Source organism: Panulirus ornatus, chromosome 19 (genome assembly GCF_036320965.1).
Source record: "Panulirus ornatus isolate Po-2019 chromosome 19, ASM3632096v1, whole genome shotgun sequence".
NCBI classification, from domain to species: Eukaryota; Metazoa; Arthropoda; class Malacostraca; order Decapoda; family Palinuridae; genus Panulirus; species Panulirus ornatus.
The window spans coordinates 10163136-10188334 of record NC_092242.1 but is presented as its reverse complement, the minus strand read 5'-3'; the positions used below and the strand labels follow the sequence as shown (position 1 = coordinate 10188334).

The 25199-nt window shown below is 37.6% G+C and overlaps 1 protein-coding gene across 5 annotated transcripts in view; it reads left to right on the top strand.

Moving 5' to 3' along the window:
- Positions 1 to 4549: 4549 nt before the first annotated feature.
- AIF (Apoptosis inducing factor) overlaps positions 4550 to 25199 on the top strand; it is a 65601-nt gene continuing 44951 nt past the window's right edge. For 3 of the 5 annotated variants that reach the window (XM_071673611.1, XM_071673609.1, XM_071673608.1), the window contains exons 1-4: positions 4550 to 4699; positions 10113 to 10276; positions 11348 to 12002; positions 21930 to 22145. In XM_071673611.1, coding sequence (XP_071529712.1) covers positions 4612 to 4699; positions 10113 to 10276; positions 11348 to 12002; positions 21930 to 22145 — 1123 coding nt within the window. In that variant the 5' untranslated portion in view covers positions 4550 to 4611. The remainder of the gene's footprint in view (positions 4700 to 10112; positions 10277 to 11347; positions 12003 to 21929; positions 22146 to 25199) is intronic. The other 2 variants (XM_071673612.1, XM_071673610.1) reach the window with 1 other exon arrangement.

Sequence of the window (25199 nt, the reverse complement as noted above, 5' to 3'; positions counted from 1 at the left end):
CTTGCACCTTTCTCTTGACCTCCTGTCTCTTTCTTTTATACTTCTCCCACTCAATTGCATTTTTTCCCTGCAAAAATCGTCCAAATGCCTCTCTCTTCTCTTTCACTAATACTCTTACTTCTTCATCCCACCACTCACTACCCTTTCTAAACAGCCCACCTCCCACTCTTCTCATGCCACAAGCATCTTTTGCGCAATCCATCACTGATTCCCTAAATACATCCCATTCCTCCCCCACTCCCCTTACTTCCATATATATATATATATATATATATATATATATATATATATATATATATATATATATATATATATATAGATGTAATATTTGTGCAGGCACTAACCTAAAAAATATGTACCTTGTATCAGCATGCATATCACAGCTTCACTGAATCTTACCTTTACATTATCTGAGTTCACATTTCAATGTCTTTGTATTTACAAGGGCAGTTCACATAACCTTTTTTCATTTCCTATGCATCCACCTTAACACTTTTTATTAAAGACCTTGGTCAGTTCACATATCCTAACGATTCATATACATTATTTGGCTAGATCACATAACCTTGAAGTTCCATATACATCCACCTTAATACTCCTTTAGCCTAGCTCACATAACCAAACATCTCCCATGTATCCACTAAATCACAACCCTCTCCTTAATAACATACACTTTAGTCTCCCGTGTATTAACATAACTCTAGCCTAGGTACAATCCTATCGTCTCCTATTCTTGGCTAGCTTATCTATTCTAATGTCCTCAACGTACCCTATCCACCGCTACCATGACGTAAGTTCCAACCCAAAATAACCCAACGTCTCCCATGTACCATGGGTAAACAACTAACTTCTCTCAGCTCACGACTCATTATCTTCCATATATTTAATATCACATATAACCTAACACAGGCTAATCCGTCAACATGGTTTCTCAGTTTATACTGGTGTTGAAATAATTTTGTGGTGGCTCTTTACTACACGTTACTACCGAGTGATTTCCCACAACCGCATCAGTTCTGTGGAACCCATTGAAATCTTTTCCCAGAAGATTTATATGAAAAAAAAAATGAATTAACCAGCCTCATAATCAATAATTTTCTAATGCCATTAACATCGTTATATATATAACCCCAGCGCTTCGTCATACATTAGCAGGTAATAATGGATTCCTTTGGAGTAAGGAGTTCCCAATGGTTAATATACTCCTTTTTGTCCAATGACAATGATAAAACCCTCCCCGAAAAATTTTCACTCCTGGCTTAAAATCACAATGCAGGTGTAGTCCGGTAACTCCTTCACAACATTTGTAAAACCACATAGTGTACACTATATGTAACATTCTTATTATAAAAGAAAAAAGTCTGGTGGTTGTAACGGTGTAAAGACTCATACAGTTATGTGGAAGATGCATTTTGAGCAAGGCACCGAGATATGATGAATTGGTGTTTGCAGTGATGCAAAAAAAAAAAAAAAAATGGTTGACGTCCACAGTGTACGCGAGAAAGAATAATTCTTGTCTCAGGTTTGAGATGGGTAAGTCAAGTGTGATGGCGTTTAAGACTGAATTGGGAAGGCGATTTTTCGTGATTGTCCTGTCATTTTGATGTGCATTTTGGTGTGTGTGTGTGTGTTTGTGTTATATCAATGTTGTGCTTCCTGGAATATGTTACTAAAGTTGTTTTACAACCTAAGGACGATGAAAGTGCAATTGGACTATTGTGACATCATGTATCTAGAGGATTAAGATGGGAATAAATCATGGCGATGAGCCGTGTGGCGACTGCTGGAATAAAATCTACATATAACTCTACACATAGCATAATTACATGTATAACTCTACACATAGCATGATTACAGTTATGGAGAAACAAATTCTCAAAAATATGACTAAGCCACGGTACACTTACGATGGTCATAATTTTGTATGCATTTAGCTGCCATCTGATTGTGGACTAACAAATGATGGTGGTGGGAAACTGGGAGGTACAGACAATCCGTTTAGAAGTAGAACAACTGATATTGACACTGCGCACGCGCACAATGCAATACGTACCATGAGGTATCTAATAAAAATCATATAATATCGTTGTGATGAAAATTTCAAAATACTTTGAAATATTGTATATCAGTGCAATGAGTAGCTATCATGAGAAAAAAATTTCGCTTTTAAACACATTATCGAAAAATTACTTGATGGTAAGTAAATGTCAAATATGTACTAAAGCTATATATATTTCCGTATTTGTAAGAGCTTACAAGATTGTGAAGACTATGTATTATAATTTTAGGTGATGAAATGAATATCATGTCAGGTATAAGCAATAAGCTCCAGCACCCTGTACAGAATATAACATAATGTCATGCAGCCATTTTTTTATTTGTTTATTTATTTATAAGGGCACACCACGGGGAAAAGAGTAGGCCTAGATATAAGACATATTTACCGTATTTACTAATGATCTTGATATTAATGATAAGACTGGGAAACAACTGGTAACACAAACTAGCAAAACATAAGTTTCAGAAATTTTCTACAGAACTGTGCCTTATTGCAGCATTATAGCCTCTTTATGACCAACATATGAAGTGGGGTGGAAACACTTCCTCCATGACAGATACAATGTTGTAGAAAATGTTGTTCAATCCCGTTAAGCCGCAGGTCCCTTTGGAAAAGTCATCCATATAAAGAATGGACGTTGTATGAGTAATAAACCTGAAGAACCTGATCTGTGAGTGGTTCCCAGTCAGGTGGAGCTCTGGTTACATAAGAACACCTCACCTAGGCCTATGTGTGTCAAGGAGTATGTGTGTGTGTGTGTGTGTGTGTGTTTTCCTTTGTAGATGTGGTTTGGTGTACTAAGTTTCGAGTAAATTTGTCTGAGAATGTGTCATACGAAATAGCTTGCAAATTTGCGATCTCTGCTCCTGCGATTTTGGTGTACTTGTAATGAATTGTGTTTACGGTATGTAATATAATAAGACTTAAGTAAAAGTAAAGATCGGTTCTTGATAGGCTTAGTGGTCCGTCAGTGAGGGTCGCGGCCCCAAATCTAGACACCCTCGGGTTAACACGAGTCGAATTACATGCTGTTGGCTGGCTACTAGACCTCTCCTATCTGTGGTGTTTCACCCTAGATGAAGTTGGTTCTTATTTACCTACCAATTAGGGAAAGGATGAATGGCTGGGTGCGCTGCGCACCGTTTATAGCCTATATTGCTTCTTGGCAATGGGTTCCGTCCCTCCCCAATGCAAAATGAGTTTCCGTTATCCTTATACAAGAAAAATATTTTGAAGCTTCCTAACACACATATTCTCTTTGTCAATATCTCGTCATACCCACTCTCTTCAATTGTCCAAACCATATCAGCAAACACTTTTGAACTCTTTCAACCACATCCTTTTTATTACCACACTTCTCCCTTACCCTTCTGCTAACTCGATCAAACCATCTCAATCCACATACTGTCGTCAGACATTTAATTTCCAACACATCCACTCCACTTCCGTATACCTTCATCTATGGCCAATGCCTCGCATCTATACAACATTGTTGGGGCTACTGTATCTTCAAATCAAAGATAGGATCTTTGCTTTAAACATACCCATTTCACCCTCTCAGATAACGACTTCTATTTCCTCACATTCTTCCAATATAAATAAATAAATAAATTAGTATATATATATATATATATATATATATATATATATATATATATATATATATATATATATATGTATATATATATATGTGTGTGTGTGTGTGTGTGTGTGAATATCTCGCTTTAATTTAAAACTCAGTATCTTCATAGATCTTTTAGAGGTATAATACCTAAAAAAGAGAATTCCCAAAGAGGGCAAATCTCCCTCCCTATTACTCTAAAACAGGTAATTTACGTTATTTCTTTTCTTCTTTAATGCGTGCCTTGTCTTCAAGGTAGTCCTAAAACCAAACATTGTCTAATTGCATGTATGATCCCTGGTAAGCGATAAGTACCGAATTCACCAAATATATGACCAAAGATCAACCTATGGAAATATATTTCATCCCTATGACTCAACTTTTAAGTCAGAAGCAGATTTTTAGATGACCATGTCATTAACAGGAAGCTGCTTAACAGTAAATACAGCAGTGTAAACTAAGTTGAAAATCACTAGTGTGATTACGTATTCTTCTTCGTTACGTAAGGTTGCCGTAGAGGACCCCGGGTTTCTTCTCGTGCGCGTGTCATATCGTACGTTTAATTCTTTAAATAAAAACATTGGCTTTTAAAACAGTGTAAATAAGACTGTTTTTCCATTTTCTTGTCAAAGGGTATACTTAAAATATTAAAGAAGTTCCATGATATTGGGCAAAGACAAAAACATATAATCTATCTTTAAAACAGAGGAGAAATAGGTGCGTTTTTAATTTCATTCCGCTGTTTGAAATTGGCATTCTGAGCGTTAGATGTTCAGAAAAAGTATGTTTCTTTAATTGATGAATAATGAGATGTTATATGAGAATGTTTAGGATAGCTGTAATGATATTGAAGAACTCTCCAGAAATCTTGTGTACATGTTATCATTGCTGGAACACCAGTCCCTAGTAGTAGACCCATAGCCTTGGCACGATGTATAGGTGTCGGACAATCGCCTCAAGATTTTCACACCCAACCTCAGAAGTAGTACATCATGTCAGAAATCGGGGCATTAATAGAGGTAAATGGTAGATTTAAGTAATTTCTAAAACAAGTGTCATGACGTTGAACATAACTACATGTAATTTATCGTTTGTAGTATGTAATAACCGGCATGGGAAAGGGATCAGCTGATCTTAGGTGCCCGATGGAGATGCTATATATATATATATTTATTGCATTGTTTTACGATTACACAACGCCGTCCTCCCTGTTATCTTGTTTGTTATCGTATTTTGAAGCTCTGGAAATAGTGAACCTTTCATGAGTAGAAAGTTGGTTAGGATAATTTGCTTTCACTACGTTGGGACTGGCTTACGTAAGGTGTGAAGTAGGGCAAGAATAGAAATGGAGATGTAATAATTACAGTAACGGCTGGTGTTAGGAATCCATATATCTGTAGTGAAATATTGAATTCTCTCTCTGATTTCGCTATCATTTTTATTGTCTCTGGTTGTTAGAAATGCATAGTTTTCGAGGTATTAGCTAACGTTTAAATTAAGTTTAGCCACACATCGATACTGGCTTTGGATATTGTGTGATTATTCCCTAGGCGGAATGTGGAATATTTATAGAATCGAAAATAGGTTGCAGAACGTGATTTTGAACATTGAGATATTTTGTTAAGTAGATAGCACCATAGGGACTAATAGCAACTATTTTGCCGACAAGTGAAATGTACTTGATGATAACTGTTTCCTTTCACTTTGCATAACGTAGGTTTGAATATTGACATCTATAGTGCAAGTGTAGTTTTTAGAGAATGATATAACATGTGAGCGCGATTTGGAATATCTCAGTTTATTGTATGGTGAATGTAGGTTTGCGGCAGGGGTGTGTGATGTCTCCATGGTTGTTTAATTTGTTTATGGATGGGGTTGTTAGGGAGGTGAATGCAAGAGTTTTGGAAAGAGGGGCAAGTATGAAGTCTGTTGGGGATGAGAGAGCTTGGGGAGTGAGTCAGTTGTTGTTCGCTGATGATACAGCGCTGGTGGCTGATTCATGTGAGAAACTGCAGAAGCTGGTGACTGAGTTTGGTAAAGTGTGTGAAAGAAGAAAGTTAAGAGTAAATGTGAATAAGAGCAAGGTTATTAGGTACAGTAGGGTTGAGGATCAAGTCAATTGGGAGGTGAGTTTGAATGGAGAAAAACTGGAGGAAGGAAAGTGTTTTAGATATCTTGGAGTGGATCTGGCAGCGGATGGAACCATGGAAGCGGAAGTGGATCATAGGATGGGGGAGGGGGCGAAAATTCTGGGAGCCTTGAAGAATGTGTGGAAGTCGAGAACATTATCTCGGAAAGCAAAAATGGGTATGTTTGAAGGAATAGTGGTTCCAACAATGTTGTATGGTCGCGAGGCGTGGGCTATGGATAGAGTTGTGCGCAGGAGGATGGATGTGCTGGAAATGAGATGTTTGAGGACAATGTGTGGTGTGAGGTGGTTTGATCGAGTAAGTAACGTAAGGGTAAGAGAGATGTGTGGAAATAAAAAGAGCATGGTTGAGAGAGCAGAAGAGGGTGTTTTGAAATGGTTTGGGCACATGGAGAGAATGAGTGAGGAAAGATTGACCAAGAGGATATATGTGTCGGAGGTGGAGGGAACGAGGAGAAGAGGGAGACCAAATTGGAGGTGGAAAGATGGAGTGAAAGAGATTTTGTGTGATCGGGGCCTGAACATGCAGGAGGGTGAAAGGAGGGCAAGGAATAGAGTGAATTGGATCGATGTGGTATACCGGGGTTGATGTGCTGTCAGTGGATTGAATCAGGGCATGTGAAGCGTCTGGGGTAAACCATGGAAAGCTGTGTAGGTATGTATATTTGCGTGTGTGGACGTATGTATATTCATGTGTATGGGGGTGGGTTGGGCCATTTCCTTCGTCTGTTTCCTTGCGCTACCTCGCAAACGCGGGAGACAGCGACAAAGCAAAAAAAAAAAAAAATTGTATGGTAGTAATATCTAAGGTTGTAATGATTATGTATTTTTAAGAAAAGGCAAAGTGATTTATGTTAAAGTAGGTGATACATTTTTTTTCTAGATATCACCAGAATTTATTTACAGTGCGCCTAACCTCATGGGCTGAAATGACAGTCGAAATACATTAACATTATCTATATCCAGAACATGATTGTGCTGTTTGTTTATATATGGAGCGAGGTTTATGATGCTTTTCTGGAATTATTTACTTTTTAACCAGAATGTTGATTGTGGAAATAGATTTCGAGTGACTCTGAGGCTAGATAAGGTTATCACAAGTTCTTGTCGTAGTTAAAGGTAGCAAAAGTTTTAAAATAGTGTCTGAAATATAATACAGTGGGAGATGTAGTTGACTAAAGAGAAATGTTTGTATTAACAGTTTTAGGTTATGTTAGAGTGTCGAACACTTACTGTGATGATGTATCTGAAAGAAGGCTTGGGATGCTAGATGTAGATCTACTCTCACAGTTACTTTGGAAGGTAATGAGGAAGGAACACAAGGAGAGAAGGCCTTAGTATGAATATTATTCTGCATGAAATAAGCTAAAGGATTCTGTGAATATTAGGGACTTGGGAGTTATCAGCTTGTCACCAGTGTCCCACATTAGGAGAATAATAAAGGAGACAAACTGTTTCCTAGCAAATATTGTAGTAGCTTTCAAGAATATGGATAAGGAAATAAATAGTAACCTCTTTATATCCTACATAAGGCTAAAACTAGAATATTCTTTATCAGGTTTGGTCACATCACCTAAAGAAGTACAAAGAGAGAAGGTTCAGAGGGCAGCAAAGGTGGCATTGGAATTAAAAGAGTTGATTACAGGGAAAAGCAGAATCCTCAATTTTGGTCATTGCTGAAAAGTGTGAGGGTTGACCAGATCACTGTTTTTAAATTTGATTAATGGTGTAGGTAGACAGTGAGCAGTTCTTTGAAATATATAGTTATAGAACATTCTAAGAACATAACATGAAATAAAGGAAAATCTTGTTGAAAAGGGGATAAAGTACTTGTAAACTATAATAGTGGTGGATGAGTAAACTTAATGAGGACATGGTAAAGCTGGATAGCATATAGATTTTTAAAAGGTTGTATGAAGAGAGAGAATTAGCAAGAGATGGGCTCCCATGTGATTAAAACTTTCTGGTACATAACTGATAGTTACTGTAATTACATATGCTAACGCTTGCCTCCATAGTATAATGCTTAGTGTTATTTACCATCAGGCAACATAGGTTCAAATCCTGGTTGTGGCAGTCATATACACATAACCCAGGTTAGTAAATGGGTGTGTTCCTTGGCTAGATTTTGTGTGTATGTGTGTGTGTGGGTAAGTACACACTATGTAGTAAGGACATGGTGCATTATATGAGGATAAGAGAAGGAGAAATACCGGTGTATAAGTTTCTCCCCATAAAACACAGATAATATTCACAAGCTTTACATTCAAGATGATACCCAGCAATTTAATTTTCAAACGTTATTCTATTATACCACAGAATCTCAGGCTAACTTGTACCCAAGTTGTGTGAAAAATGGGATTTTTGTCAAAAAGTTTAGGTAAACATGTACATGAATGGCTGTTCCTTCAGTGGATTTGATAATTTTTGTGAAGAACTAGCAATTAATGTAGATACTAGATATAAAGACCCGAATAAAGGCATTAAATGGATATACTTGATTACTCCCCGTTAGGTTAGGAAAGCGGTAATACCATTAAGGAGTATACTTTTATTTGCAGTCTTCTGAGTCGTCTGTTTATCTTATCTTTCTATCTCAGTGTGAAAATTTGTAACATTATGAACGTGGAGGGATATATTTGATTAGTGATAAACAGTCACTACATTTTTAGTATATAAAATGAGTGGAAAATGAAAAGATAATAATGAAAATGAGAGTATGAGGAGAATGACACCATAGATACATGATGCATAATAACAAACGCTCTTGTAAACCATAAATGCCAAAGAGAATGGATGAGTGATGATGCCTACAGTGAGCCAATAAAGTATCGTCACATGCTGGGCATTACATTTTTAAACACAGGTGAAGCTTTTATATGTTTTCTTGGATATTATCATTTGATAGGGATGCTGGCTTTGTTTATCAATGACACTACGAAAATGAGAAACTATTGAATACCTTTCGAGGTGTTTAGGAACATCCCTAAATGGAATTTTTAGATACATATTTGTATCAACTGCCATCTGCTCCAGAGGTCCCTTGCCTACTATGGATTTGAGTTTACATACTTAGAATAATGTATACTGTACCATTTTACCAACATTGGCATCATGTTTTGAGTATCCACAGTTTTCCAAGGCATCATCAAAATTTTATGTGTGCTTTAGGCAAGTGTCATGTGGCTGCTGGCTGCATTTGGCCCAGCCCAGCAAACCACCTTTAGTAGGGTGAGGTGGGAGTCTCTTAAGGAGTTGGTAGGGTAAGTGTTGAGGTAGCCTTTTTTGGTGTAGCTGGCTTGTTGCTGTGGGGGATTATGGAGGTGCAGCATCGTTAGCTACTTACTGCAGTCATACTAGCACCTTAAACTTTTTATACGTTTCTTTGTACTTTTATGAAATGAGCATTTTGCTGTTTTGAAGTAAAACATGCTTACATTTACCCTAGAGTTGTTCATTATGGGACTTAGATATGTATTTTGGGTCATTTCCCTGAACCTCCATTTCCCATAGGCTCTGTACCATGCTAACCATGAGGTGTTCCAGGAACATAACTCCTGTGGTTGGTAAGAGACTTCTGTATACTCACTGAATAATGTTGTACTAATGAGTTTGCATGAATGCATTAACAGATGCAGGCAGCTTTTTCAGTCATATCTACTGTCTTTGTATCAAGTATACCTTTTCCTGTGTTCACAATGTGACACGAGTAAAGTAATACCCTCTTATTTTAGTTGCTGACCATCTCCACACCATATTGTATGAGATTAGGCAACAGTATTTAGATTTTTACTGAAGAATCATTCAAGTTATCATGGTTGTCATAAAGGTAAAACTGAGTTTACTTAAAATATGAGCTTGTGGAAAGAGTGAAGTGTGTCTTCAGTAAGTGAATAAAGGAGAGGTTATGAACAGGATAGCTGAAAGATTAAATGAAATAGTAAGTATTGGAAGGGAATTGGGAAAATAAGGTGTATTTAATGGATAATTCAAATTTGTAGCAAATCATCATATGGTGCTTCTCTCACTTATTTGCCTGCAGAGTAAGCAGCAAGAGATGCAAAGTTGTGTCTTGACCAGATTTTTGCTTTGCTTCTTTGTTGAAGAGTATAAAACATAGATACTGGATGAATAAAGGAGAGAGAAATTTTGTTGACATTGTTTTATTCTGTATGAATAATTATTTATAGTTTGTCATTTAGGGAAAAGTTACCAAATGAAACATATAATTAACATAGCTTGAAGTGTGCTGAGGTAACTAATTTTGACCATTTACTTTACAGTACGTTCCAGTAGAGGGTATGCTAACCTGCCTCACAAACACAAGACAATGAATGACTTACCACACCCACAAGGCTCTTGGGCCAAGAGCCATGAGCGTTTACAGAGAAAATACAACATGCAACTAGCATTTGGCCTTGGCTTTTGTGGATTTTCTCTCTTTGTTGTAAGTATGATTATTGGCTTTAGTGACACTATTTCAATGAATCTACCCTGTTTTTGAAGGTTTACCTCCTTTTCACAATGGGGGCCATCCATTATCATTTATTCATGTGACTTGAAATTTACATTTGATATTTTGGTACTTAGCTGTTTCAGCTCTGTGAATTGATCATATTATCCTTCAGTCTTGAAGGATTATATGCAACAGTTATTAGCTTTGTAGATAGAGAGAGGAGGAAAATTAGTATTTGCAAGTTGGTTTCTTTGTTTATTTTATGTTGCATGGACAAAGATATTTTACGTGGATTATTCTTATCATTATTCATAGCATTCTTACTTTCACTGATGATTGGTATAATCATCACTATGGATCAAAACAACCCCTCATCACCTTTCATGTTATAACTGTTCTTCCCTCTCCATATGGCCCTTTCAGCATTGACTTTCTTAGATGTGCAGGGTAAATAAATGAAAATGACTGCTGTCTTCATCGAAGGGAGGGCAAGGATATGTCGTATGAATCGCAAATGAAAAGTCGCCTTTGGAAAGCTGTACTATTGGGAGTCAGGTCTTGTCAAAGAATTTAGCACTTCAGAAGAGCACATTTCCATGCTTCTGGAAGTAGCGCAGTCTTGGGCTGCAGGAGCCTCTCAAAAGAGGTCCTGGGTAACACCATGGGTCCTAGAGAGAAGTCCTGGGGTAGTTAGTAATAAATGTATATGTTATTGTTATTGTAAATAACTCAAGACCAATTTCAGTGATAGAGAAATTGCAGGACTTATCTAAAGGTTCCAGCAACCCAAGGCTGTGCTACTTTTAGTAGCAGGGTTATGTAGACTCTTTTGAAGTGAGAAGTTCTTTGACAAAACTGTATTCCCAATGCTACAGCTTAGCTAAAGGTGACTTTTCACTTGATCACCATTTCCTATGTTATTGAGGTAATGCCAGGAATAGATAAAGAAAGGGTGCATTTGCTCACACTCCTTCTCTGTGTCATGTGCAATGCACCAAGTTTTATATTTTTACTGCAAGTCTGATTTTTATAGTAATTCTGAAATTTATTACTTATTTGCAGGCCAAACAGAGTGGGCTGATAGAGCTTGGACTTTTCCCAAAAAATGTTGAATTTGAAAAAGCTGTTCCTGTGGAGGCTGATGAGGAAGAAGTGGAACAGGTTCCAGAAGAGGATGAAGTAGTTATTGAGACACCTGCAGAAGCTATTGAGGCTGCTGATGAGGAAGGTGCACCAATTGAGGAGGTTGTGACTGCCCCTGTTGAAGAAGAGTCTTCTGTTGCTATTGAAGAACCTGCAGCCCCTGTTGAAGACGAACCTGTTGCTTCCATTGAAGAACCTGCTGCCCCAGTTGAAGAACCTGCTGCCCCAGTTGAAGAGTCTGCCACCATTGATGAACACATTGCCCCTGTGGAAGAACCTGTAGCTCCCATTGTAGAACCTACTTCCTCAACTGAAGAGGCACCATCCCCCTCAACTGAAGTTGCACCTGCTGTCCTTGCTGAAGAAGAGGCCTCTGCTCCAGCTGAAGTAGGTCTTGTTGGCCTGGTTGAGGAAGTAACTGCTACTCAAGTTGAAGAAGGGCCTACTACCCCAGTTGAAGAAGCACCTGGCACCGTGGCTGAAGAAGCACCTGTTGCCCCTTCTGAAGCACCTGATGTGCCTGCTGAGGAGACACCCTTTGCTCCCATTGAAGTGTCTCCTGCCCTTGTTGAAGGTAGTGAAAATTAATTTGTCATAGATTAATGCCCAAACCACCTCAGAATATACAGTCAGGGTTGCCAGGATATTTTATGCTGGCATTTTTTTTTAGTACAAACATGCTCGGGTGGAGTAAACAAAAACAGATCTCTCAACAATCTCACTAAAATAATATGGTTATGGTTTGCAACAACTCTGAAATGGTTAATGGCCTGCTACTGGGACAGGTATCTCAGGTATTTCTTAAGTATGATTTGGTGCCATATTGTAAATACAAATCTTTTATAATGTACAGCTATTTATTAGAAGCACAATAAATGTGCAGTATTATCTCTTGTTTCATTTTTCACTTAGAGCTACGATACTAGTAGAAGGCTATTATCCAACCCTGGAAAAACTTTGCTAGTCACTATTTCTTAATAGCATCTCAGGAATATACTTACAATATTAACATTGAAAGATGTTCATGTATTAACTCCTGAACTAAACAAGAGAGTATTCATTTGTCAGAGTAACCTTTGCAGTGACTCACTGTACTTTTATGGAACCCAAACATAATTTTTAGAAGTATTTTATTATCTAGAATTTTGAATGAGGTGTATTTCTCAAAACTGCAATTTTTTTTTTTTTATATCTTGGGGATTAAATTCCAGTAAAATATATTGGTTGAAATTCTCTTTTTTTGTAGATGTTTCATATATCTCAAATTCCAGTATTTTCTGCTATGCAATTTTTGCTTTATTTTTTTTTTTTTTTTTTTTTTTTTTTTTTTTTTTTTTTTATACTTTGTCGCTGTCTCCCGCGTTTGCGAGGTAGCGCAAGGAAACAGACGAAAGAAATGGCCCAACCCCCCCCATACACATGTACATACACACGTCCACACACACAAATATACATACCTACACAGCTTTCCATGGTTTACCCCGGACGCTTCACATGCCTTGATTCAATCCACTGACAGCACGTCAACCCCTGTATACCACATCGCTCCAATTCACTCTATTCCTTGCCCTCCTTTCACCCTCCTGCATGTTCAGGCCCCGATCACACAAAATCTTTTTCACTCCATCTTTCCACCTCCAATTTGGTCTCCCTCTTCTCCTCGTTCCCTCCACCTCCGACACATATATCCTCTTGGTCAATCTTTCCTCACTCATTCTCTCCATGTGCCCAAACCATTTCAAAACACCCTCTTCTGCTCTCTCAACCACGCTCTTTTTATTTCCACACATCTCTCTCACCCTTACGTTACTTACTCGATCAAACCACCTCACACCACACATTGTCCTCAAACATCTCATTTCCAGCACATCCATCCTCCTGCGCACAACTCTATCCATAGCCCACGCCTCGCAACCATACAACATTGTTGGAACCACTATTCCCTCAAACATACCCATTTTTGCTTTCCGGGATAATGTTCTCGACTTCCACACATTTTTCAAGGCTCCCAAAATTTTCGCCCCCTCCCCCACCCTATGATCCACTTCCGCTTCCATGGTTCCATCCGCTGACAGATCCACTCCCAGATATCTAAAACACTTCACTTCCTCCAGTTTTTCACCATTCAAACTCACCTCCCAATTGACTTGACCCTCAACCCTACTGTACCTAATAACCTTGCTCTTATTCACATTTACTCTTAACTTTCTTCTTCCACACACTTTACCAAACTCCGTCACCAGCTTCTGCAGTTTCTCACATGAATCCGCCACCAGCGCTGTATCATCAGCGAACAACAACTGACTCACTTCCCAAGCTCTCTCATCCCCAACAGACTTCATACTTGCTTTATAGCAGTGGTATTAGTTTATAGAGTAATTCAGGATTATACCTGATTAGGGGAAGATTGTTTTAATGCGTGAATCTTGAAATTTTTATTTTACAATATACCTATGATAATTGTAAAAAACTCATCACTCTTGAAAAAACAAGATATGTAATATTAGAATACTGGTAGAAGTGTTTTGATTCTCCGAAAGATAACTTGAGTGGAACACTGATAGGCGAACTTTGTCGAAGCTTAAGTGTCCTCTTCATTAAGATCTCCATCATTGAATACTTGATATTGAGTTGAGTAGGAACATTAGGTTGGAGCCTCTTTAAACACTACAGTAGGGTTGCCCTCTGCCATTAACCTGTTAAGGGTGAGGCAGTAAAGACCAAGGAACCCTTTTGGTGTGGCCACCCCTTTGAGGGAGTTCCCCAAGGGAATGAGCATCAGAGCTAAAGATAGTTATAAGAAGGTATGATGAAAGATTGATTTAGGTGGTTAAAAGGATACTTTGGTTGTTTTCCTTTATGAATTTTGATCTTTTTGCAGTTTTTCCTCTGTTCTGCTTTATTGCTAACCAGAGAGGATCTGATGTTGCAAAAAGAATATTTATGAGAAATGCAATATTTTGTTCAAGTATGTTAGTGAATGTGTTACTGAAAAATGCATTATGATTGAGTTTATGTTGTTTCATTGGTTATTGGGATTAAAGTACAACATTGTAACTGTTTACTAACTTCATCATTGGGAAGTTATGATTTAGTAAAGACTGATGAGTATATGATTAAAGCTTTATTTTTGTTTGTTTGTGTTTGTGTGCTCTGTTTATCACATTTTTAGCAAAATCACAATAGCAAGGTCTGGTTTTACCATCAGCATTGGTGGAGGAGTTTACATGTTTACTTTAGCATTAAAAGTTTTTACTATATGAAGTAGATGTGACACTTATTGTTTCAGTGGTTTAGCTTTTGATGTAATTGCTCACATTGTTTTGTGCACCAACAATTAAATGAAATGTGAACTTAAGCTTTAGGAGAAGTTGGCTCTTTATATGGTATTTACTGAGCCAAAAAAAGAATGATGAATTTGTGTTGACAGACAAAGTTGAATTTTTTTCATGGTTAATTCCTCTGATTTATAAGGTTGCTTTTTAGTGCTACAGCCTATACTTTTCAAGTTCTTAAATAGTCAGCAGATTTTGAATGCTTTTTGCAACTCAAATGTGGTATATAAGTTTGTTAACAAGTTTTTCAGATGCCTCAGAGAATGCAGTTGATTTTTGCATACTGCAGCCTCTCAGTCTTTGCAATTTAGCGTAGGTTGGTTGGTTTGGTACACTCAAACGAAAGTATGATAGTTTTTTGCTTTCAATGTGTAGTGTTTTTCTTCCAGTAGTAGGTTAACCCTCTGCATGTAGTGTTAGGTACCCATAAGCCCCACCACCTTGGTCAGTGGTTCTCAACCTTTTTTAGGTGATTAACCACCATGGCTGATTCAGAGAGCTTGCAGCCCATTTCCATATTGCTTTGGTGGAATCATGTTTGCACATGGCTTTATGAGCAAAGTCATAATGAAATCTTGTGGATTTGGGCTCATGTCTCCTTGGTTCTGTAGGGCTAAGGGGCCCACTGACCAACTGGCAGTTAACCTTAGGACTTAGGCTTACACTAAGAAGATTCCCTAATCATGTTGAACTGCATCACAGAATGGTATTTTTCAGTGGTATTATCACTCATGCCATTTACCTGTTCATACTTTCCATTTTGCCAGCACAACATTCCTGCTTAACACTAACATATTTTTCTGAAAATATATCTTCCCATCAGCAAGGAGTTTCTATCCTGCCAAGGCATTGGATGAATTATTGGCACCGAGATACAGGGGTTGATTGTTTACTTATGGCAACTTCCTTGGCATATTCTCAGACAGGACTGGTTTATTATAGTATATGACTTATATTTTTTGTTTGTTTGTTGAAAGCTCCAATCACAGACAAAAGTCAGCATCAAGGCTGGGCTTAATTGGAATGCAGAGAATTTTGAAATGGAAAAGGAGAAGACGAGGGGAAAGTATTTATGAATTTTTGAGAATGTGAAAAACCCCACTTTTGAAATGTGCCAGGTCTTTCTTTCATACTTATTTACTGTTTTCTATATGTGTGAGGTGGCATCCAGTGTAAACAACTGAGTCTCAGAGGATAAAAGATTCTCATTTAGCTCTTTCATCTGCTCTTCCTCTTGGAAAGAAATATGGGAGAGGAGGATTTCTAGCCCCTGCTCCAGCCCCTTTTAGTTGCCTTCTGCAGCTTGTTAGAGATACATGGGAAGTATCCTTTCACCAGTATTCCCTGGGATTTGAAGATATATATTTGTTTATTATACTTGATTGCTGTTTCCCATGTCAGCGAGGTAGCACTAAGACACAGACAAGTTATGGCCCATCCACTCATATACACATATATATACATAAATGCTTATCTATTCACATATACATACATATCAACATATACATACACATACATAGACATATACACATGTACACATTCATACTTGCCTTCATCCATTCCTGGCACCACCCTGCCCCACAGGGAACAGCATCTCCATCCTCCTGCGTTAGCAAGGTAGCACCAGGAAAACAGACAAAAAAGGCCACATTCATTCACACTCAGTCTCTAGTTGTCATGTATAATGCACCAAAACCACAGCTCCTATCCACATCCACAGATGTTTCACATGACCTGGTTCATTCCATTGACAGCATGTCAACCCCGGTATACCACATCGTTTCAAGTCGCTCTATTCTAAAACACTTCACTTCTTCCAATTTTTCTTCATTCAAACTCACAAACCAAGTAACTTGTCCCTCAACCCTACTAAACCTAATAACCTTGCTTTTATTTACGTTTACTCTCAACTTTCTCCTTTCACACACTTTTCCAAACTCAGTCATCAGCTTCTGCAATTTCTCACTTGAATCAGCCACCAGAGCTGTATCGTGGGTGAACAGCTGACTCACTTCCCAGGCCCTCTCATTCCCAGCAGACTTCATACTCTCCTCTCTCTCCAAAACTCTTGCATTTACTTCCCTAACACCCCATCCATAAACAGATTAAACAACCATGGGGACATGACACACCCCTGCTGATGACTGACCTTCACTTGGAACCTATCACTCTCCTTTCTTCCTACTCTTACACATGCCTTACACCCTTGATAAAAACTTCTCTGCTTCTAGCTTTTTACCCACACCATATACTCTTAAGACCTTCCACAAGCATCTTTATCAACCCTATCATATACCTTCTCCAGATGCATAAATGCTACATAAGTATTTCTCACTTTCTTCAGAGTGAACACCTGATCCTTACATCCTCTACCTCTTCTGAAACCTCATTGCTCCTCCCCAGTCTGATGCTCTGTACATTCCTTCACCCTCTCAGTCAATACCCTCTCATACAATTTTCTGGGAATACTCAACAAACTTATTCCTATGTAGTCTGAACACTCATCTTTATGCCCTTTGCCTTTGTACACTGACACTACATGAATTCCACTAATCCTCAGGCACTTCATGATCCATACATAAGTTGAATATCCCTACCAACCAGTCAACAACACATTCACCTCTTTTCTTGATAAATTCAACTGCAGTAACATCCAAGCTCTTTCGTATAATTACATTGTCAGGACTTAATAAAGTTGGATAGAACAAGAATCTAGAACCAGTATATAATACTCCAGCCATTCTAGACAGGGCTGGCAGGTGAATTAAGAAACAGGTGAAGGGATTAGGGCACAGGTTACTCTCTTTGACCTCACTTCTCTTAAATTACGATCTCAGGTTAACCTATGTTCTGAGAAACATGTTTAAAAGAAATTTCTTATAGAATAATCTAATTTAGATTTAAATAAACTAACATTTTGATTCGTACTGATATCTCAGATATGTTTGTTTAGAGACTATTCAACAATATTTCTAAGTAAATGATCATCAGTTATACAAATATACGAATAAACATCAATTCATGGTTTAGGGAACAATGTACATCGAATTTTGTGAGAAAAGCTTTTGTGAAAATACTTTTTACGGTACCGGGTACCTAGTATGTCGAACATTTTGCTTGCTTTTGGTAATATGTCAGCACTTGAATGCTTTTCCATTTCTACTACCTACTTTCATGGTTGTTTTTGTGGATATCTCTGTAATTATTAGTTCATGATTTTAAAAATCCTAATGAAGAAGAAAAGATATGTATGAATACAAATTATCATGTTATGAGAAAATGCTGGACATTTTTCTTTGGGTGCTAAGCGCTAAGCATCGAGTTAGTTCTTGGTACCCATGGCAAGATGTCCAGCATATATTAGTAAGTAATATGGTACCTACAGGAGGGTGAAATGCTTGCAAGGAATAGAGTGAATTGAAACATTGTGGTATACCTGGGTCAACTTACTGTCACTGGATTGAACCTGGGTATGTGAAGCGTCTGGGGTAAACCATGGAATGGTGTGTGGGGCCTGGATGTGGAAAGGGAGCTGTGATTTTGGTGCATTACACATGACTGTTAGAGAGACTGAGTGTGAACGAATGTAGCCATTTTGTCTTTTCCTAGCACTACCTCATGGGTGTGGAATGCTATTTCATGTGTGGCAGGTTGGTGACAGGAATGGATGCAGGCAGCTGGTATGAATATGTACATATGTATATATGTTTATGTCTGTGTATGTATATGTATGTATGCATTGAAATGCTTAGATATGTATATGTGCATGTGTTGGTGTTTATGTATATACATGTATATGTGGGTGGATTGGGCCATTCTTTGTCTGTTTCCTTGTGCTACCTCGCTAATGCGGGAGATGGCGATTAAGTGTAATGAAAAATGATAAATAAGATATGGTACATTGTATTGTTGTGTATAGTTAAACATGTTTCTCTCCATAATGTATGTAGCTATCTCATGAACAAGTTAATTGAATAATTTATTTATTTATGATTATTATACTTAATTACTGTTTCCCACATCAGTGAGATAGCACCAGGAAACAGATAAAGAATGGCCCATCCACTAATATACACACATATATATATATATATATATATATATATATATATATATATATATATATATATATATATATATATATATATATACATAAATGCTCATACATGCACAAATACATACTTATACATATCAACAGACATTGACATACATACACATGTACATATTCATACTTGCTTGCCTTCATCCATTCCTGTTGTTACCCCACCACACAGGAAATAGGAATCCCCTCCCCAGCAAGGTAGCACCAGGAAAAGACAGAAAAGGCCACATTCGTTCACACTCAGTCTCTAGCTGTCGTGTAATGCACCGAAACCACAGCTCCCAATTCACATCCAGGCCCCACAGACCTTTCCATGGTTTACCCTTTCACTCTATTCCTTGCATGCACCTCACCCTCCTGTTCAGGCCCCGGTTGCTAAAAATCTTTTTCACTCCATCTTTCCATCTCCAATTTAGTCTCCCACTTCTTGTTCCCTCCACCTGTGACACATATATCCTCTTTGTCGTAACTGTTAAAAAAAAAAATAGGTGCAATTACAGTTTTCGGAATTTACTGCAGAATTTACACTATTCAGGAATGAAGCTGGAGATTAATTCCATGGCTAAAAGGTTAAGGATGCACAGTAAAACAGCTTTAGAGATAAAGAAATGTATAATATCGCTTCTGTGGTGTCAGGGTGTTGTGATGTGATTGTGAGGTCATCTGCATAAAAAGAACCTTCATAATGAAGTTTGACGGAGGTATTGGGAGAGAGTGTAAAAGGAGATTAGAGAGTTGGAGAAAAACTGCTCCCATGGGAACTCTGGAGTTTTTCGTTTTAAAAGTAAAGCCATTGTGAGTGACTCTAGCATGGCAACCTGCTATGAAATTCGGCAGCCACTTTTTGTCTTTGTTGTGGAGGGTTTTGTCGAGTATTAATCAGTGTGAGGATGCATTATGGGACAACATCAGACATGTGTTTCTACTCGCAGTATGCAAGGATGGGGATGTGGTTGTTCTGAAAACATTTAGGATATGTTGTGTGAGCTCAGTGTGTAGTGTGGTGGTAGAGTGTTCAGCTCTGAGGCCAGGTTGTGTGGATGAGATTGGGATGTGTTGTTTGATTCTCTTATGGATAATTTTTTCTCGAGTTTGGATGCTGAGGAAGGAAATGAGATACGGAGGTAGGAGGAAGGGAAGTTTGGTGATTTGGAAGGTTTTGTGATTGGTAATATGTTGGCAGTTTTCCTGGTGTTAGGGAACATGTTTAGACATTGGTAATGTGTTGGCAGTATTCCTGGTGTTAGTGAATATGTTTAGGCATTAGTAGTTGAGATATGAAATGAGATGACCTTTATTAGTGCTTTTCAGTTGCTCATGCCATCTCAGCTAAGAAAGAACATTGGTCTGACATCATTATGCTTATATTTTTTATACTTATTTCCCACTTCCTGCTTCCTGCATTATAAGGTAGCACTAGGAACTGATAAAGAATGGCCTCATTTAATCTCATCCACTCTCTAGTAGTCATATATAACTTACCAAAATGAAAGTCCCTTGTTCATAGCCAAGCTCCACACATATTTACGTTTCAGAATTGCATGTAGGGAGTGGTGGTCTCTTGAAATATGCACCTCTTGCGGTCAAGGCAACATATAGTAGATGTACAAATGCCAAAAATTGGTAGGGGGGCTGAAGGAAATCCCACAAACATTAATTCATCATAGAATTACTCCCAGTGCCTACTACTAAACTACATAGGTCTTCATATGATGGTTTCCAGAATTTAAGGATTCAACACATGTTTTCAGTACCCTATGTTTGTCTTTCCCCATGAAGAGATTGCTGGCATTGACATTATTGAGGTACATATGATTTAGTAATTGGTATAATAGAATGAGGATGCAGCTTGCTTTGATTTTTATGGTGTATCACTATTCCACTTGAAAACATTTTTTCATGGTTTTTGTCTTGTTATATTTGTGGTACCTCATAACAGCTTCTGCTACACAACAGGGACATTGTAGACTACCTCTTGGTGTAATTTTAGGCATTCTTTAATGAGTAAGATACTTGTAGATCCTAATGCCAATCTGTGTATTGTTAAGCTTTCTGGGTTAGATGCTGTGTTGACTGTTGACTTGGCTCAAAAAATGCTTAATGATGTAATACTATGCATATACTGACACATTTAGTACAAAACTTCTCTGGTTGAACAATCCATTTTTGTGAGTACAATGGAAGGTAATCATGCCTTTTGGTAAAAAGTCGTCAAGTCATAGGGCAATACTGATTGTCTTATACTTTGCATAGATTAAGACTTGTGTGTGATGTTAGGATTGATACGTATACTTACAATGTTGGTCATTTCACAAGAAATGTGCTTGTTTTCCTTTCTTTGGAGATGAATTCAAATTTGTATTGTTCAAAGAAAGGAGACAGAATTAGCTATGTTTGAAGAAAGTGATTATATTGAGGAAGTGATGATGTAACATTGTTATTGTTCAGCAGTGACGTAGCCACTTACCATTATTCTTTGGTGAAATTGTGACTTTCATTTTGTTAGAGGCTGTTAGTGGAGCTAGTCTATTGCTGATGTAATTATAATGTTAAATTTCATCAAACTGTTTGGTTTGAAATACATGCTGTAACATTTTGATTTGCTTTCTTACAGGAAATATTTCAGTTCTTTCTGCTGTTGTATTTTTTGGTATGTGTAAATGTTAAGCTTTTAAAAGCAATAGGATTGTATAGTAAGTGGCAAAACTAAATGTTTCATCCTTGACCAGTTCAGTTTTTGGATGTTTGAACATATGCACATGTGTACACACACATATCCATGCATAATGTGGGCTGTAGTGTATCTTTCACTTTTTTAGCTGGTACGTATCTCTCTCTTAAATCACCACCTATCTCTTATGATGCATTCATGTACTTAAGTGATTTAAGTGTACTTCATTTCATGGACACTTGTAACACCATTGATTCATTGCTATCTAGATATTAGTGATCGTTCCAAATAGTAATGCCTCTATTGTAGAGAATCCTCTTAAATTATTGAACCCAATTATGTGTTTGCTTTCATCCTTATAATCTGGTAATTGGTATATACTAAATTCCACAGCACCTGTAGAGCCTGAACAAGTTGTAGAAGCTGCTCCAGCTGAACCCCAAGTTAGTACTGGTATAGCTGAACCTGTTGAAACTGTGGTCGATGAAGCTACTTCAGAAACAGCGGAATCACCTGCACCTGTTACCCCATTAGCTGATGAGGTTCCTGGTGAGTCAGTTGCTGCCGATTTAACTTCAGATAATTCTACAGGATCAGATGAAGTGACCAGTAAGTTTACAGATGTTATATCTGGGGCCTCAGAACCTGCAATTGCTGAAGCCATGGCTTTAGAGCCTGCAGCCGTTGAAACTGTAGCTGCAGAATCTGCAGCTGTAGAACCTGTAGCTACGGAATCTGCATCAGCAGAAGCTATGACTGTAGAATCTGCATCAACAGAACTTTTGACTGCAGAATCTGCATCAGCTGAACTTGTAGCTACAGAATCAATAGCTGCAGAACCTGTAGTAGCAGAACCTGAAAGTGTCGAACCAAAGTCCGCTGAGGCTGTAGTCAAAACTGGTGATTTTGAGGCTGAAGCTGTTAAACCTGTGGCTGGAGAGCTAGCAACTGTAGTTTTTGTGGCTACAGAGGCTGAAACTGTTGAACCTGTAGCTTCAGAGACAGCAGATATAGCTACAGAGGTTGTAACTGTTCAGCCTTTGCCCGCAGAGGCTACAGCTGTGGAACTTGTACCCACAGAACCTACAGTTACTGAATTTGTGGCAACAGCAGGGCCTGGAGCTTCAGAACCAGTGGCTTGTGAGACATCAGGTGCTTAGCAGTAAAAGTTATTTATTGTAGTAATACATTTTTTAGCAGTTATTGATATCACATCAGAGTATGTATATCAGTTTTCATTTCATAATAACACAAGCACACAAAACACCACAGTTTGTGACATTACTTATGAACTGTTATTAGATATTTTGCAGTTATTACAGGAAATAAGGAGGTTCATCTCATAAGCTACCATATATGTTTAAGCTGCTACATATACATGGTAGTCAGGGGCTGTTACATGTATATAGAAATATTTTTGGCAGCCATTATATTCACTGACTTTAGTTGGGAATGACTTGCTGATTTCTCGATTAATTCAGAGTGTAATGAGTATTAGATTTTGAGAAAGCTTAGGTGATCATACGCACAAATTTAGCAACTTGACTTCCTTTTCTTAGCTTTAAATTCATACTCGGGTAATATTAAATATTTTTCTGTACAGGAACTTGTTTTGAATGCAGTGTACATAATTTTTTTCCTTTTTTATCTTGATACATCATTCTATGTGTTGCTTAAATTAAATTTGTTGAAGACTTCTTATTTATGATTTAAATTTTAATTGTACTAGTACTTGCAGATTCTGGCATCTGAAATATTAAAGGGTTACTGTATAACTGGTTAAAAACCTCTGGAATATTGAGCACAGAAACTTTGGATGCATCGCAATGTTCCTTCCTTATGGTTTACGTATTAACTTTCCCTTAGGTTGATATCTAATCTTTCCTCTTCCTGACATGAAAAAAAACTCAGGCAACTGCTACCTAACATGATGCAGTGAATTTTCTCATCCTCACATGAAAAAACTCTCAGGCAACTGCTAACTTAAATGATGCAGTGCAGCAAATCTTCCTCAGGTATCATTGTACAGTGTACGTCTTCCATGAAAGTTTTATATCTCCCCATGGTGGCAAATGTGTAGATATTAAGATGCATTACTTAGATCTTTTGTCAAGGGAAAACACCAGGCTTTGCTCAAACATAGGAATGTACAGCAACTAATAGTTAATACTTGCTCTTAAATGCTGTCATTACTTAGGAAATTAAATAAATTTATCTAAAGTTAAGCTTGATTTCATTGTAACCTTCCATACTCTGCAGTGATCATATGTATTTTAGTAGACCAAAGGTAATTCTCTCTTCTTAACATTTAGTTCTGTATTTTCTTATATATATTATTTGTATGAGAAGTATAAATAAGAATGAAGTTTATTATGAAAACGAATATGTAATGACAGCACCATGGTATAAAGTATAAAGCTTTGTATTAACAGTAAATGGATTAATGTATGATTCAGAGTATCACATATGCTGCAGTAATTACTGATTCTTTTCTGGAATGTATCTGCCTCAAAAAGCAGGTAACTACAATTAAGAAAGAAAAGCAGTTCTTTTCCATACTTGTGCTCATGGAGTCTCACAAGAAAATTGTGTAATGAATTCTTTACAGTTTGTTATACATAAGTGTTCATTTAGATAGATAAGCTTCTATTCTTCATTCAGTGATCATCAACCGTATCTAATACACTTTATATATATTTCGGCTTGAAGACCCCTTTTAAAGATTAACATTATCCACCCTCCTCAGTCCAAAGGCCAAGAGTGCCTTTTAATCATATCCTTTTAACCAGATAACCATTTCATCTACCTTTGAATATGTTCTGAATTACATTAGAATATGTGATACATATGCAATCATGCTTTCTTTCCTTTTGCTATTTTCAAAGTTATAAAAGATTTTTGATTATACAGATCCCTTCAGCTTGATATATATCTTTCTTTCTTTCATATTATCTGCCATTTCCTGTGTTAGCGAGGTAACGTTAAGAAGAGAGGACTGGGCCTTTGAAGGAATATCCTCACCTGGCCCCTTCTCTGTTCCTTCTTTTGGAAAATTAAAAAAAAAAGAGAGGGGAGGATTTCCAGCCCCCCGCTCTCTCCCCTTTTAGTTGCCTTTTACGACATGCAGGGAATACGTGGGAAGTATTCTTTCTCCCCTATCCCTGGGGATAGGGGAGAAAGAATACTTCCCACGTATTCCCTGCGTGTCGTAGAAGGCAACTAAAAGGGGAGGGAGCGAGTGGCTGGAAATCCTCCCCTCTCGTTTTTTTTTTTTTAATTTTCCAAAAGAAGGAACACAGAAGGGGGCCAGGTGAGGATATTCCCTCAAAGGCCCAGTCCTCTGTTCCTAACGCTACCTTGCTAATGCGGGAAATGGCGAATAGTATGAAAAAAAAATATATATGCGTGTGTGTATGACTTTAAATTACTCATTATGCTCATTTGATTAAGCAGTTAAGGTTTTCTTCCTTAGTGATAGCCTGACGTAATATGTAAAATGATATGTACCACTTTCCCTCAGAAATCATTCTTAAATGTGTCTGATTACTGTATGTCACTTATCCCGTAAATTTCTAGATTCCCCATAGAACATTTGTTGGGCTGCTTTACACTTCAGCCATTACATATATGAAGCTCATCCTTTCTTCAGATATTACAAGTGTT